Source organism: Trichomycterus rosablanca, chromosome 13 (assembly GCF_030014385.1).
Source record: "Trichomycterus rosablanca isolate fTriRos1 chromosome 13, fTriRos1.hap1, whole genome shotgun sequence".
Taxonomy (NCBI): Eukaryota; Metazoa; Chordata; class Actinopteri; order Siluriformes; family Trichomycteridae; genus Trichomycterus; species Trichomycterus rosablanca.
The window spans coordinates 21,064,824-21,081,377 of NC_086000.1; the positions used below are offsets into that span (position 1 = coordinate 21,064,824).

The following is a 16,554-nucleotide window of genomic DNA, read 5'->3' on the forward strand; positions in this document are numbered from 1 at the left end:
TGATAAATAGCCCATCTCTTTGTGAGGTCTGTTGGTATAAATGCTTTTGAACTTGCTGAAGAAGACTTCTGAGAGTGCCTTGGATGACGAAGAACATTAACAAATGGATCCTCTACCAAATCAAATCCAAACTCTCCAAAAGTCCAGATAATCACACTAAAACTCTCTTATTTTGGACCTATTATTAGAAGAACCAATTAATTGGAAAATACTGCTTAGGACAGCTCAGAGTATACAATCATCTGTCAGTTTGCCCTCACAAATAACTTTGAACATGGAGAGAGACCAGCTTTACCATTAATCATAAAATTAAGTAAAGCCTTCACACTAACAATTTAATTCAGTCTTTATCAGATAGCAATTTATTTTAGGTGCAGCAGATCCAGAATAAAGATTGGCATTGGGCCTGATGTGCAATGAATAAAGAAGTACAATTAAACAATTGGGGAGATACAATAAGTGCAATCACAATTCACAATTTAAAAATTATATTACTTACTTGTAATTTACTTGTAACTTATATGATCCCCCCCCTTTGTAGATACTTGCTTGATGTTTAAATTTGGTCTCGGTGGCCCTAATTCTTAAGTTGCAAATTTATCCTGATTACTACGACGACTGAATGGCATTTCCGTTAATGACACGATGGAGTTGCTCCGAACTGAGGTAATGGTAGTCATGGTGACGAGATCGCGACACCAGGTTACCTGTGACGCAAGCACATAAGTGCGAGCCCTCCCGGAACCCATTCAGATTGAATTGCAGCGCCTGCAGTTCGAAAAAGAGTGCCTTAACATGAGAGCCTATGAGAGCAATCCGGGGCGATTTTCAGTCAGACTGAAATCGCCCCAAAAGGGGCAGTACTGTACGGAACACAACTCGACGCTGATTGGACTACGATATTCAGAGGCAAGAGACTGTCCAGAACAGTCACAGCTGTGATAGAAAAATTTCTTCCCTTTCGCCCTTTGGTGGTGCGTCGCCCGATCGCCCTAAGGAACAAGCCGCCCCTGGATACAAATAGAGGAACAATGAACAAGCTATTAAAAAACCTTAAGAACCCAAACAGAAGGCAGGATATTTTGGAGAAACATTATCCTTATGGCTACCAGGCGTTTGAATCAATTTAATGGCACTTAATAATAACAGCTCGCCCATGACCACTGAGATACAGTGCAACCCTAACCAAGATAAAGCAGTTGACATGAAATGAAAAAAAATTATAACAGCAATAATAATTTTCAGTGACCTTTAAATAACTTACAAAACTATGATTAATAAACACAGGGGAAAATTTAAATATATACATTGATTAATTTTAAATTGATGAATTGATTTTAAAGAAAGTAATGATATGCAAGCAGAAGTGTAAATATGCTGAGTGTATATTGATCTAAAACACAGAAATTAAAATACATACATCACAAAAAATACATAATTGACAGGGAACTAAGTTACAAAGAATACATAGTTACTAGTAATCTTCGAAATTTACCATATTGGAAAGCAATGGCACATGGAAGAATAATGGAACATTTATTATTTTATTTTTTGCAATATGTTCAATTAAGCAATGTCGGTTTTGGTTTGTTTTTAATTGAAACATAATTGGCGTTTGTAGTAGTTTTTTTTCACTTTCATTTAAAACACAATTTGTTAATACACAAAATATGTATTATCTATAACAAGCAGGGTTATAATGAAAAACAAAAAAATCCCTACAATTATTGTGAAAAAAGATTTAGTTAATATAACCTACATTATACATTTAAACTGCAGCTCAAACAAATAGTACAGAAAATAAACTTTTAAAAATGTTTCTGTCAAATAAACCTTTATGACATCAAACTCAGACTGTAAAATTATCATTTGATAATAAACATTCCTTTAAATGTATTTGTGCCCCAATTGTTGGTACCCTAGAAATTTGCTTTGAGTTAAATCTAACAAGTATACAGTGGGGTAAATAAGTATTTGATCCCCTGCTGATTTTGTAAGTTTACCCCCTTACAAAGACTTGAACAGTCTATAATTTTTATGGAAGGTTTATTTTAACAGAGAGAGACAGAATATCAACAAAAAATACAGAAAAAAAACATTAAATAAAAGTTATAAATTAATTTGTATTTAATTAAGGGAAATAAGTATTTGATCCCCTACCAACCAGCAAGAATTCTGACCCCCACAGACCGGTTATGTGCCCATGAGGCACACAAATTAGTCCTGTCCCAGTATAAAAGACTCCTGTCACAGAATCAGTTTCTTCTGTTCAAATCTCTCGACCACCATGGGCAAGACCAAAGAGCTATCAAAGGATGTCATTCTGGACTGACCTCACCTTTCTCAGAATCATTCTTACCCCACCAGGTGAGATCTTGCATGGAGCTCCAGAGTGAGGGTGATTGACTGTGATCTTGTATTTCTTCCATTTTCGAATTATCGCACCAACAGTGGTCTCTTTCTCACCAAGCTTCTTGCTGATGGTCTTGTAGCCCATTCCAGCCTTGTGCAGGTCTACAATCTTGTCCCTGACGTCCTTTGATAGCTCTTTGGTCTTGCCCATGGTGGTCGAGAGATTTGAACGGAAGAAACTGATTCTGTGACAGGAGTCTTTTATAGAGGGACAGGACTAATTTGTGTGCCTCATGTGCACATAACTGGTCTGTGGGGGTCAGAATTCTTGCTGGTTGGTAGGGGATCAAATACTTATTTCCCTTAATTAAATACAAATTAATTTATAACTTTTATTTAATGTTTTTATTCTGGATTTTTTGTTGATATTCTGTCTCTCTCTGTCAAAATAAACCTTCCATAAAAATTATAGACTGTTCAAGTCTTTGTAAGGGGGTAAACTTACAAAATCAGCAGGGGATCAAATACTTATTTCCCCCACTGTATTTACATTCATATTTTATGTTTTAAAGGTCAGATGAGGGATTAGGAACACTTAAATGGCAAGCCATGTTTTATTGTGGTATATACGTAGTATGAGGTAACATGCCTGATTCTCTTTCTTGTTTATCTATTAGAAAGAGCAAAATATACAGCAATGATGGGCAACAAAATGCTGTTAGGCTGCACAAATCAGGAAATGTCTAGAAGAAAATAGTTAAGCGGCTGCAAATGCAAATCTTCACTATCAGAGCAGAGGTTTGAAGCAAATGTTAAGAATCTGCCAGGAAAAGGATGTATGTCTCTATATTGACCATACAAATTGAAACTGGCCCACCTGTCATATAGAGGAATGGAGGTGCATATGACTCAGAGCGTCCATTTCTTTAAACCAACAGTCTCTGTGTCTCATTGAGCATTCACTCATTAATTCACTCAGCCTCTTATATGCATGTCCCACACATGGATTCATGCTATCACAGTGCGTACAAGATGTTGGAGTGGCTGACCTTTTTTTTTATAGTTCCTGGTTTCATTTTCATCAGTTGATGTTTATTAATTGGTTTTGTAGAAAAATCTGTTTATATTTTCTTTGTCACATAATACAAGCATTTATAGCATTATGAGTCACATGCCATTAGCAACACATACTCAAAACTATTTTCAGAGTACAAATGTGTCTGTGAATCAGAGTGTAAACTAAACTTGTGCTTTAATGTGGCACTTAGCAAATCCAAATGAAAGGACTAGAGGCTATTTTCCCATGTTTAAACTACTCTATATAGATGTATCTGTTTGAGAGAATCTAGGTCAGTGTCACTTTGCACATAAGCACTATAATCAATGGGCACTTCCTCCAACCAATCGTCAATTGCTGATGCTCTCTGAAAAAGAGGAAAAGATGTCAGACAAAACACAACAACCAAGTACAGTTAGAACGGTTCTGGTCAAATTACATAAACTATTAACAGCAGCAAACTATTAAAACACATATTTACTTTGAAATTCACAGTTACTTGATATTTGATAACATCACACAGTGCAGCAACACCAAAAAACTTTGCCTTTTATGCCTGCATGTGGGTAGACCTTGTCTGGTCTTTAAGATAACTCATCTGCTATTTTCAAATGACATTTCAAATTGTGATCTTAAAACACAATTATATATCTTTATATAACATTAATTATCTTAATTAATTATCCTTCTCAACATAACCAATTAGGTTTCTTTCAGTTTCAGGTAATAAAGTCAATTTAACAATTATTAACAAAAAATCCATTGCTCACATTTGTTTCTTGGAGGGACACCAGAGCTTCTTGAATACTTGGAACAGTTACCAACAGTGCCCCTTTCTTTCTAAAACTTTGACTTATGAACTCCCAGGCTCTGCAATAAACACAGAATTCTAACTTAGTAAGTGAACAGAACATAAAATACATTGTGTTCATTTAAATATGCACAGAATAAATCACAATCATATATCTGGTGTAACACAGAGTGGGTCAGAAATGTATACACACTTTAATAGATCTTATCTATAACTTTTTTCAAAGCTGAATCGAATTATGGTAGCACAGACAGTCCTCTTTTCTGAAGTACTTGCTATTGTTTAGATTTATTATAAATAACACAATAGTAATTAACTATTTAAAATCACGTTTTGGAATTTAAGTAAAAGCTTTATTCCCAGTGTTAACGTACCTCACTTGGTCTTTGGGCTCCATAAAGTACTCAAACACATTGTTCATGATTAGCACATCTGCATTTTGCACCAACACATTTTGAGAGCAGATATCTGCATGAATCACCTGAGGAGGCCACACAAAAATAATAATTAGAGTGTATCAAGTGTAACACTGATGGTCTAAGTGTATAGCGCTCTGGCACCTGAACTCGGTCATTGAAACCATACTTCTCCACAATCATTGTCTGAAGCTTGACAAACTCTTTGCTTATCTCTACTCCAACAAGTTGTGCTGCAGCACTGTAGAGGTAGCCCTAATAAGAAAAAATATATCTGCGTAAATGTAAGATGCACTTTTACTGGTGTGGCAGAATTAACTAATGCAGTCCTACAGAGGGCTTTCAGTTTGCTATGATAATCAGTATTTTGTTTCAGTTCATTTAAAACATAAACGTTCAACAACAGTTTGCTTGTAAAGTTAGCTATAATTAATTAGCTACAAATAGTCTCCATACTCCTTTAAATGATAACTTTGGAAAAAAAATCCTTAATCTGAATGTGCTGTGAGTTGTGATTGTAGAGCAAGTTAATAATTTTATTAGTCCTGATTGTTGGTGCTGTGCAGCAGCCATAATAGTGGCTGCAACAAAGTGATGCATAGAGCAACTCTTAAAACTAATGTTGAGATTTAATGCATGATCTGAATTTATGTTCACATATCCAAAAATGGTTCTGAGTGAAGAGCTTCAAAGAATAATCTGCTATTATACATAGAATCTGTGTATAGACTGAAATATTTGTGAAAAATTATTCTTTAAGTACCCCGTAAAGCACCGCTCCAAGCCTGGAACCCACATCTACTACCAACTTTCCCATTAGGTCTGGAAGTACATGATGAAACAGGAACTGGAGCTCCGAGATTGAAAATGAATGGGAGATAAACTCTGCAAGACATTGCAAGGTGAGCATAACAATCAGCAACTTTCTATTAATTAATATATTTTTTAAACTTCATTGTTTGTTTTTACCAATTAGTGCTGTTCTGTGTGATCCACAATTAAGACAAAAGTTGCGGCTCATTTTGCCCTCATCACAGAGAGAATCTACTGTTTCCTCCTCATACAAAAATGCATCCACGTGCAACGTAGGTTTGGGGTTCTGCTGGGTCTGTAATGCAAAGTATACTTTAGAAGGTGCCATAAAATTTTACTGGTGTGTAAATATAACACAAGAAGCTAAAACACAAAACACAGAAAGGATATATAAACCTTTTGAATGGCCATGGTCTCTGATGGAAACATAGCCTCCAGTGGAAGATAATCCCTAATATTATCTGCAATGCTTCTGAGTATGGTTTTTTTATTATCAACCATGAAGTTATCAATATCATCTGAAACACAAGATACAGAAACAAAGTCAGTACTGGCTAGAACATTCATTGACAGTAACTGCTTTATCCTGAAAAGGGTTGGTGTGGGTCAAGAGCCTATCAGAAAACATTGGACTTATTATTTCAAATATTTCACAAAGTACACACATTCACAATTTACAAGTCATATAAATCATATATAAATATGTGTAAATACAGGCCCATCTTTAAACATATTTAAGTTCCTACACTAAACTCCACTAACCAGTCCATACTTAGGAAGTTGCAGTTAGACCTGTGAAAAACACTGCATTGTACAGCTCACTTTTAGATACAAAGCACCCCAAGGACAAGGCTTGAAACTTAATCATGTTAACTGAGTTTCTGTGCCATTGAGACCTGTGTAGGCTTCACATTTATGAAACTCAGTATTCTTTCTTGTCTTCTAATTGTTGAAATTGCTGAATTGTATACCAAATTTCTTTTCTGGTAAAAAAAAAATATTATTTATTTTCTCTATTTAATGGCCAACATTCTCTGAAATGCCAGATGTTTAAAAAATTAAATATTTATTATTAAAAGTATTTCTGAGGAAAAGAAGGAGCCATCTGAACCAAATAAGTCTGCAGTAAGGAAGGGACGAACTAAACTCTCTATAGTATAGACATCAGCTTTACCCTGGAGCAAGATGTTTTTCAGCACAAATGTAAACTAACTAATTGTAGCAAGAAGCACATCACACACCAGTTTCTCTAAAACATTCATGTCAGGGGTTTGAGCATCTGTTCTGTCGGTGGGTTAAATTAAAAACTATTCATCTCTGTTACCTCTTCAAAAACTCCACTGAAACTATATCTAAGTAAAAACGTGAGATAACTTATGAACACAACTAATTCTTCTAATTCTAATATCGACTCTTCTGGTGTATTCTTAAATAATGTGCTAGTAAATTACCCGAATTTTTTATCCAATTGATCAGTTTAGGGACATGATGAAGATCTGTTCTCGCCAGTACATTTAAAATGGTTTTCCTGGCTTCGCTAAAATCCATTTAAATCACTATATTACGTTTTAATTGGGTGAAATTCAAAGCCACGCAAAAGCGAGGAATCGCATGTGCATAAAATAGTGACGCGCTTCCAAGCTCGTTTGCTTTTAAGGTGGGTTCTTAAAGTCGTGGCTCTTCAATTCTGTAAAACGAATAAAGCAGTCTACTTTTCAAGTTAAATTAAGTCCATTAGAATTAAAAACTGAGCTTGTCAATGAATATGAACCTTACTGGCTTTATTAAACCGGTAGTACATCCTTTATCATTTGAAGCTACCTTAACAATATGTGTACGCGTGTATCATGCATAATGTTTTGGCTGTCTCTCAAATCACACACTACTGTACTACATAGTAAGTGAAGTTCGTGCACCACTAAGTAGTATATTTTCATACTAGTTAGGAAGCAGTGTGCTGTTTAGGACACATCCCTTGTTTGCGACTCGTTTTTTAAATAAGCTAAAACAAAAAGAAATAAACCACTTATTAGATTAACGTGTGTAACACAATAAAACAACAATATTAGAAAAAAAAAAAAAATAATAATGTAACGTGACGTCATTACAAGCTGATCTTGGACCAGTTTTAAGTTGAACTGTTTCATGTATAGCGAGTAAACAAAAGACGGAAACTAATTCCAGATCAGCACAAAAATTCGAACGTTAACCCGGATGTAGAAAGTCCTCATGGGGGTTTTGTAAAATAGATGACGTCTAGTTGATTTTCTTCGAACCAGCTGTGTGTAAGGTAAGATAAAGGAATTAAAATAAATGTCATTAATGTTAAGTTTTCACTCTTAAGTAGCACAGCGGTGTTATAGATCTGTATTGTATTTCATTATATATATTATCAGGATTGTAGATCAAGCTCTGTATTCGACAAATGGTACTTAGCGAGTCTGCTAACCTGGTGTGTAGTCACATCTAACCATAAGGCGTTCAGTAAATATTTATGTAGATTTGTCTATTATCAGTGATTTTTACAGACGTCCCTGTAGATTGTAAACAATATTAATTCGTTTTAGGCCTCTTGAAGAATAGAACTCAGTTTGTATGAAGATGGTTTAGTATTTTTACTTGATCGGATATTGCTGTGAAGCGATTTGTTTTAAGGCAGTGGATTCAAAACAAAACAAAACAAAAGACCAAGTTTGGAACCAACTAGAGTAAACAAGGAGCAACTATCTAAGGTCAATCTAAAATGTTTCGAAATTTAAAATCTTACAATTTAAAAAACATTTTAAACCAATTTGGTTATTGTTTTCACTATCTTGAAAAACACCTGCCTTGGTTAAAATGCTACTAATAGCATTTAACAACAACTCCTTTTATGTAATTATGTAATTGTAGCACAGCATAGTACTAAGTACAAATTATTTATTGTTTTTTTGGGTTGTCAATGGAATAAAAATTAACAAAACCGTTTTTTATTTGTTAGTAATTGGTGCAAGCCAATTTTTTTTATCAGAATATACTATACAAATGAGTACAAATATTTTTCAAAAAGTCACTTATACAATGTAAAAAAAACCTCTCATTAAGCAGACAATATTTATATATACTAGTAATTATGTCACCATCTCACGTCATAATTTTTTAGATTTAATGAAAAACATCCAGTTTTCCTGACAAATTGTCCAATCACTCTAACAGGTGATTTTAGTACATGCTAACAAACTTCTGACATTCTTACCTATAATTCTCATGTAAAAAAGCTTTCAGCTCAATGAGATATGATGACTTTCGTGCTGCAGCCTGAGAAGGCCACTCCAGGATATTCCAGGACTGATTCCTTAACAAAGCTTTGATTGAGTTGGAAGGTTGCCTGGGATCACCGTCTTGCTGCAAGACGGTTTATTTTCATCACAGGGTCATAACATTCTAACTTAAAATGCCTTGGTATTTCTTTGAATGATGCCAGTCATATTGGCTACTGCCAGTTCCTGAAGTAGAAAATCATCCCCACATCATTGACTGTGATGATAGTATTTACCTGGGGATAAGCATAGTTTTTCTTAAGCCAGACAAATTGCAGATCCATATAGTCAGTTTCGGTTTTAACTTGTTACTCCATAGAACTGCATCCCAGAACTCTGCAGGTTTATATTTCTTTCCTTTCAGTCTCATGTAGAAGGTTGAATAATTGTGACATGTCAGTATAAACAAAATATCCAGCTACTCTAAAATACTACATAATTTCTTACCTTTATTTGCTTAATTTAAAACAATATGTAGCTCTGCAGAATAGTTAGAATTGTAAATCATTTTTTTTTAGGGGTTTTATTTTTCTGATTAACAGTATGAGAGTGCTAACTTCCAGTAGTTTGTGTTTGTTTTACAGCAGGCTGCAACATCTTGTTCCTATACTGTGTGGTGTGACAGAAAGTAAATCGTGGGCAGTAATCTTAAGGGGGAATCCCCCACCTTACTAAAGAGGTCACATTCTCCTAGAACGTATGGAAAACATCGTTTTATTCATAATAACAAAATAATTACAACAAAAAAAGCTTTGATTCATACAAAAGTCTAATTCATTGTATCATCCTTTTGTAGGCTGTCGCCTCTGTAAACTGCAAAGATGGTGTTGGCAGATTTGGGGAGAAAGATAACGTCGGCTTTGCGCTCTCTTAGCAATGCCACCATTATTAATGAAGAGGTATCACTCAAACACTTTTTGTTTTTTATATGTTGCATCATCACAGACTGACGTCTTAGTTTTTATTTGTTGTAGTTGTGACTAGGCATAAAATGTAAACAATGCATTGTTTGTTCAGAAATTTGTGTTTGAAGGGGAGTACAGAGTTTGCTGTGTTTAAGATTATTTCACATGCATGAATACAAGCTAATAATCACAGCAGTATGTCAAAAGTATAAATAAATTAGAAAATTATTGGCATTATGTACTACCACTTCCTATTAGATTTCTGTGTTCTTGCAAGACATGCCCACAACATGTTTTAGAATATAGTACTTTGGCTCTCTTGCTTGCTAAACATATTAGTTTCAAAATTATTGTGGGGACCCCGGGTTACTGCACTGGTTCTGGCACTAGGATTGTTTAGGAAAAAAAACAAAACAACAAATGAAACACTAGGTTGCTTGCACTTAAATGGAAATACTGTTTAATGCAATTATGGTGGTTTGGATAATGAAATATTTGGGCCTTAAATGATTTGGCAATGAATGAAATCTTTTGTTAAGTTCTTCAAGATTTAATTATTGCTTATCTTCAAAGCTCTTGTATTTTTATTTTAATGATTTTTTGATCCCTGTTGTTCTAGGTTTTAAATGCTATGCTGAAAGAAGTCTGTGCTGCCCTGCTTGAAGCTGATGTTAACATTAGATTGGTGAAGCAGCTCAGAGAAAATGTCAAGTAAGACACAGTTTTCAAGTTTCTGTGGAAATGGTTACTGTATCTTGAGATAAAGATACAAACATTTTTTTATCATATTTAATTGTTCCCAGGGCAGCAATCGATCTGGAGGAGATGGCCTCAGGGCTTAATAAAAGAAGAATGATCCAGCATTCTGTTTTCAAGGAGCTTGTTAAGGTTTGTGCTCACTTGGTGCATACTAGCATATGACTTACTATATAAATGTAATAAACAATTTAGAATCAAAATAGTTTTATATCTATGACAAACTAATTTTGTTTACATACATAGTATGTACATAGTAAATACATAGTAAATAATTTTGTTGACCAGGTTGAATTATTTAGGCATAGATTTTTTGACATTTTGTTTCAAATTTATTTAACCTTTAGTCATAAAGCTTAAGAAATACACACTATTGAAATGCAAATGTGTAAAGAAGCCAAAATGATTGAATTTGTTCTTGTGTAGCTGGTGGACCCCGGGGTAAAAGCATGGACACCTACAAAGGGAAAGAACAACATTATCATGTTTGTAGGTCTTCAAGGCAGTGGGAAAACCACAACATGTACTAAAGTAAGCCATTACTGTATTCCTTTCTTAAGTACAATTTCAATGGGATTTTTATAATTTGATGTACTATAACAATAGTTATTATACCCTTAAAATGAATAAACAAAAATAGTACAACACACTGCTGATTTACCCATAGAAATTTATTATTTATTGTACCTTTATTGTTCCTGTATGTCTTAAAGATTAGCTTGTGCTCAAGTAAAAACACACTGTCAAACGTTTGGACTTGTTCTTTAGATGTGCAAAACAACGACATAAAATTTACAAACTCTCTCTATATATACTGTGCCTATCTTATTTTAGTGCTTGCTTTCTGCAGTAAGGCTGCATCCCAAACTGCACACTGCCTTATTAATTAGTATAGTGGAAGGCATAATTCAGTAGGTAGCATGTGCATCTTAGGACAGCTTAATGAAGTATGTAATTGTGTGAAGATTTGATCTGATCTTATTATACTTTAATTAATTATAGTCTGTATTGTAAGTTAATACTTTTTCAAAGTCCAAATGTTAGTGTACATTTCATCAGTTTGTTTTTAGTTATGTTGATTGATCTTGTTAGACATCTTTTTCTGATTTATTTTTTTTAGCTTGCATACTACTTCCAAAGAAAAGGATGGAAAACATGTTTGATCTGTGCTGACACTTTCAGAGCAGGTAGCGTTTGCTTCTCTTGCTATATATTGTACAGCAAAATTGGCATACGTTATGCAAAGCTTTTGTAACTGTATTGATTCATACAGTATAATGCTTAGAATTTACTACAATGACATATGTGGCTTCAGATTTTAAAAAGTGTCTGCATAAAGAATAAAGGTAAAATAAAGTATTATTTTTTGCTTTACCAGGTGCCTTTGATCAGCTTAAGCAAAATGCAACAAAAGCCAGAATCCCCTTTTATGGAAGGTAATGTTTTATAGCTTGATTACACTTGTGATTATTCTCCAAAATAAAACAAAATGATTTAACATTTCACATTTTGATTTAATGATTTTGATTTAATAGTTACACAGAGATGGATCCAGTTGTCATAGCTGCTGAAGGTGTAGAAAAATTCAAGTCAGAAAACTTTGAAATCATTATCGTTGATACCAGTGGTAGGCATAAGCAAGAAGACTCACTGTTTGAAGAAATGCTCCAGGTTTCAAACGCTGTTGTAAGTATGCACTGCAATTCATTAAATTAAACCAGGATAGTAGTTGAACGGTATTAAAAGTTCATGAAGGTATTTTACATTTCTGCGCTTGTGATTACCACAGCAACCCGACAATGTTGTGTACGTGATGGATGCTTCCATTGGTCAGGCGTGTGAGGCTCAAGCTAAAGCCTTTAAGGACAAAGTAGATGTGGCTTCTGTTATTGTAACCAAGCTGGATGGCCATGCCAAAGGCGGTGGTGCCCTTAGTGCGTAAGTGTACAGCATAGCTTGTTTATAAATTTACAATTATATGAAATAATTTTATGACTCATAACTTGATAATTGCTTTAAAATGAACTTTAACAGAGTTGCTGCCACAAAAAGTCCCATTATCTTCATCGGCACAGGCGAGCACATTGATGATTTTGAACCTTTTAAAACTCAGCCCTTCATAAGCAAACTGCTGGGTATGTATTCCACCAATTTGGAATTTGTGCTTATTAAAATAGTTTATACAAAAAATGTTCAAATGTCATTACTTTTGGTTTTACAGGTATGGGAGACATTGAGGGACTAATAGACAAAGTGAATGAACTCAAGCTTGATGACAATGAGGAGCTGATTGACAAACTTAAACATGGTAAGATTTCAGTAGAGTACAGTAGAGGTTGATACCTCTTGTCAAAGTACTAATGTTAGCTGTGTAACATTTTGATGCTATAGTAGTAGGCTGGTTGTTTGGTATTAAAAACAGTGCTAACAATAAAAGATGACATATTACAGTTAAATTTTGATAGGATGTTCTTCAGACACTGTGTTTGTTCATTTTACTCATATTTTCTCATAAAACTTATTTAATGATAACACTGAACCCAGCTGGGCTTGATGGTGTATACCATTGCTTATTTCTCTATGAACCTACAGCCTCTCCTGTAGTAATTTTTTTTAACGCTGTGACTAAATACATTTTAACTTGAACTAAATTAATTCAGCCAAACTCATAAATAAATACTGCTGATCATAATCCAACACATCCATAACAAACCACCAAGTTTATTATGATCATCAACAAAGAATTAGGAAGACATCACAAAATTTGATGACATTTTAGATCTTTGTACTTGATTGATTTATTTTCTGAGAACTTAAAACAGACATGACTGCACATTTTAATAAAAAAAAAACTTTTGAACAAAGTGTTTCAATCATTTATTCTGTCAAAAGAAAGACTGACTGACTTACCATACTTGTCTTATGTAAACATTTTACCTAAGCTGTATATAGAATATTGTTGGTTACAATTACTTATTGGGGGTACTATAAAACGTTTGAGATTTGCATTTAAAGATAGACCTTCAGCGGGATATTCCACTAGCACACCAGCGCTGGGATTCTGAACTCCTCGGGTCGAGGCTTGGCATTACCACCGGTCAGCTGGGCATCATCTAGCAGGCATAATTGGCAGTGTCTGCAGCAGACACAGTTCTTCCAAAGGCGGGATGACCGGACTATGTGGGTGGGGTCTTTAAACACTGTGTAAGAGCCTTGATTGGCAGATGGAGAGGTGCCTGTGCAGAGTACATAGGTGAAAAAGGGTTCCGCTAAGGGCGGTTCACGGGTCTGAGGAGGCGTGAGCAGCAATATTCCCACCTCGACTGCAATCGGGGATCCCCCAGCAGCGGAAGACAAATTGACTGCTAAATTTGGAGAAAATGGGAGAAAAACGAATAAATAAAATAGAAAAAAACATAGACCTTTATAGCAGTCATATTAAATTTAACAGCAGAGCCTCTAATCTATGATTTCCATTTTTCTTTTAGGCCAGTTCACTCTAAGAGACATGTACGAACAGTTCCAGAACATCATGAAAATGGGCCCTTTTGGGCAGATCATGGTATGGCCACAAACATTTTATATATGAGCACTTACTGAATTGTGTTCTTTTTTTTCAGGGGTTGAAAATAAGCTTGTTTTAACATTGTGTTTAGGGTATGATCCCAGGCTTTGGTACAGACTTCATGAGCAAAGGCAATGAACAGGAGTCAATGGCAAGGTTAAAGAAACTCATGACCATAATGGACAGCATGAATGACCAGGGTATGATGCCTTCTCCTCTAATGAAATATCATTTATTGTAAGATGTGTCGAATTTACCCAAGCAATAACATATATATAATATTAAAATATTTTGCCTTTTGCAGAACTGGACAATAAAGACGGTGCTAAGCTTTTCAGTAAGCAGCCAAACCGTGTACAGAGGGTGGCAAGAGGATCTGGTGTATCCCCCAGAGATGTACAGGAGCTGCTTACTCAATACACAAAGTTCGCCCAGATGGTCAAGAAAATGGGTGGCATTAAAGGCTTATTTAAGGGTGAGTTCTTAACTACTGCTTATATAAACCTACATGTTTAAAGTGATGTTGGAAGACGATATGTTGATATTTAGTAATCACTTTCACGTTACTTGATTTCTTGCTTTTTATTTTGTTTGCAGGAGGGGACATGTCTAAGAATGTCAACCCATCTCAGATGGCCAAGTTGAACCAGCAAATGGCAAAGATGATGGATCCCAGAGTGCTCCACCACATGGGTATGCTACAGTCTTTTCCTGTACAATTCATTTTCAGTAATGAATAAAAAAATTGATAGGCATTTCATAAACAGTAGTTTTGTAGCATTTGTATCACAGTGGTTGTACTCTGTTTTTTAGTTAATAACATTTTTTTTTATAACAGTCAGTTTTATTTTTGTATTAGTTATTGATGGCTGTAAAGTGACTTTTTATTGATCATAAATTTTGGTTTTGCTACAGGTGGCATGGCTGGTCTACAGTCAATGATGAGGCAGTTTCAGCAAGGCGCTGCTGGCAACATGAAAGGGATGATGGGATTTAACAATATGTGAACTGCTTAGCCTTACGGAAAGAATTAATAACAACTTGATGGTTTTTAACAAGCAAACTGGAATGGAGGATGGTTGTTTGTTTTTTTGCTTTGCTTTAGCTAATACAGTAATTAATTAAACTATGTAAATTATTCAGAGGCTTGTGTAGTTATAAAGCCTAGATGTTTATGGGACAAGACATTAAGTAAACAGAGAAATGTGATCAGTGACGAGTGTAATTTTTAAAAATCATTGGGCTTTATTTAAAACCAACTACTCGTATTTTTATCAGCTCAAAACTGTGTAGGCCACATTCCTACACAGTAAGTGTCCACATGCTATTGTTTGAAATGTTATACAATTGTGGTCTAACTTTTAATGGACAAAGAAAATAAGTGAAACACTTCAGAGATACATTTTGCTGCTTTATTTACAGACATGTTCATCCTTTTCAGAAACGCTGTGTATAAGTCAGACTTAAGTAATACAGTTTTTTTTATGTTTTTCCACTTTGTAATGAGATGGAGACACAAAACAAAATCATGATTTATTGTCGGTCACATCTGCGGAATTTGCTAAAGAAGAGCCTGGCTTTGTATCTTTGACAAATACAGCAGTGTAAGAAAAGTCGGTGGCAATATTTTGTCATATTATAATAAATTTATACCAACATTTTTTTGAATTTAAATTTTTTTGTCAAAGTTGGTTTTAATAAAAAAACAATTATTAAACAGATAAACATTTTAGGCATTGATATGGTAAAACAAATGCTGAATTATTTGGGTCTGTCCCCAATAATGTCAGTTTAATACCTACACCTATCTGAGACATAAACTTTTTGCCCATTTTATTAGCTGCTTCTACCACACAGTGCTGTAAACATATTTGACTCATTTCTTATCTTATTTATATATACACCATATATTTTATATAATTTTTTAAGTGTAAAATGATGACTTTCAATGACTGGTGAAACCATGATTTATACTCTGTACCAGATTACCCTTAAGGGGAATTATGTTCATCATAATTCATCATAAAACCACCAACCTGTGAAACCTGCCAAACACTTAAAACAATAAAACACATTTTGATAGGACAACAAGTGCACATGCCTGAAACCATAAAAGAAATCCTTACACAAGACAACACAAGAACAATATTAACTTATTCTGCAGCCATAAAAATAAAAATATGAAATGGACCATAGGATGAAGACAAGATAAAGAAGACAGATATATAATTCCCAGTTATGCCATAAAATGACACGTGTTTAACATGGTGTAAAAAACCCAAATAAACAAATGTTCATCAGTCTGTGATTTTAATTTTAGTTGTGTTGTGAAACACGGCAATGATTTGAAGCACATAAGCAAATCTACTTTTAAATAGCTTGAAAGAAGCAAAATTAAGGGTTTAGAGTTGGCTAGAGAAAGTACTAACTGAAGTCCCATTTAAGAGGCAAAATACTCCTAATGTTGTGCTTAGAATGGTCAGTTTAATATAATTAACTATTAGCTACTCAGTGGTGGTCCTATGGTTTTCTTACTCCACTAGTGGATAGAATATACGTATAAGAGGTGACAAATTGGGA

At 34.5% G+C, this 16,554-nt stretch overlaps 2 protein-coding genes across 3 annotated transcripts; one reads left to right on the plus strand and one right to left on the minus strand.

The window, feature by feature from the left end:
- Positions 1-3,587: 3,587 nt before the first annotated feature.
- zgc:109986 (uncharacterized protein LOC553566 homolog) lies at positions 3,588-8,739 on the minus strand. 2 transcript variants are annotated; one of them, XM_063008011.1, is made up of 8 exons: positions 8,685-8,739; positions 5,846-5,967; positions 5,606-5,744; positions 5,400-5,521; positions 4,781-4,891; positions 4,595-4,701; positions 4,180-4,279; positions 3,588-3,776 (listed from the first exon to the last, which is right to left on the minus strand). In XM_063008011.1, the coding sequence occupies exons 1-8, from the start codon at positions 8,695-8,697 to the stop codon at positions 3,660-3,662; spliced, it is 831 nt and encodes a 276-aa protein (XP_062864081.1). In that variant the 5' UTR covers positions 8,698-8,739; the 3' UTR covers positions 3,588-3,659. The 2 variants fall into 2 exon arrangements, with proteins under 2 accessions (XP_062864081.1, XP_062864080.1); XM_063008010.1 differs by lacking the exon at positions 8,685-8,739 and adding an exon at positions 6,901-6,997.
- Positions 7,668-15,635, plus strand: srp54 (signal recognition particle 54). Its single transcript, XM_063008009.1, has 17 exons — positions 7,668-7,739; positions 9,333-9,445; positions 9,545-9,647; positions 10,273-10,364; positions 10,457-10,541; positions 10,836-10,940; positions 11,530-11,596; positions 11,788-11,845; positions 11,945-12,095; positions 12,199-12,347; positions 12,444-12,544; positions 12,631-12,717; positions 13,898-13,971; positions 14,066-14,174; positions 14,279-14,449; positions 14,572-14,667; positions 14,890-15,635. The coding sequence occupies exons 3-17, from the start codon at positions 9,570-9,572 to the stop codon at positions 14,979-14,981; spliced, it is 1,515 nt and encodes a 504-aa protein (XP_062864079.1). The 5' UTR covers positions 7,668-7,739; positions 9,333-9,445; positions 9,545-9,569; the 3' UTR covers positions 14,982-15,635.
- The last annotated feature ends 919 nt before the right edge of the window (positions 15,636-16,554 follow it).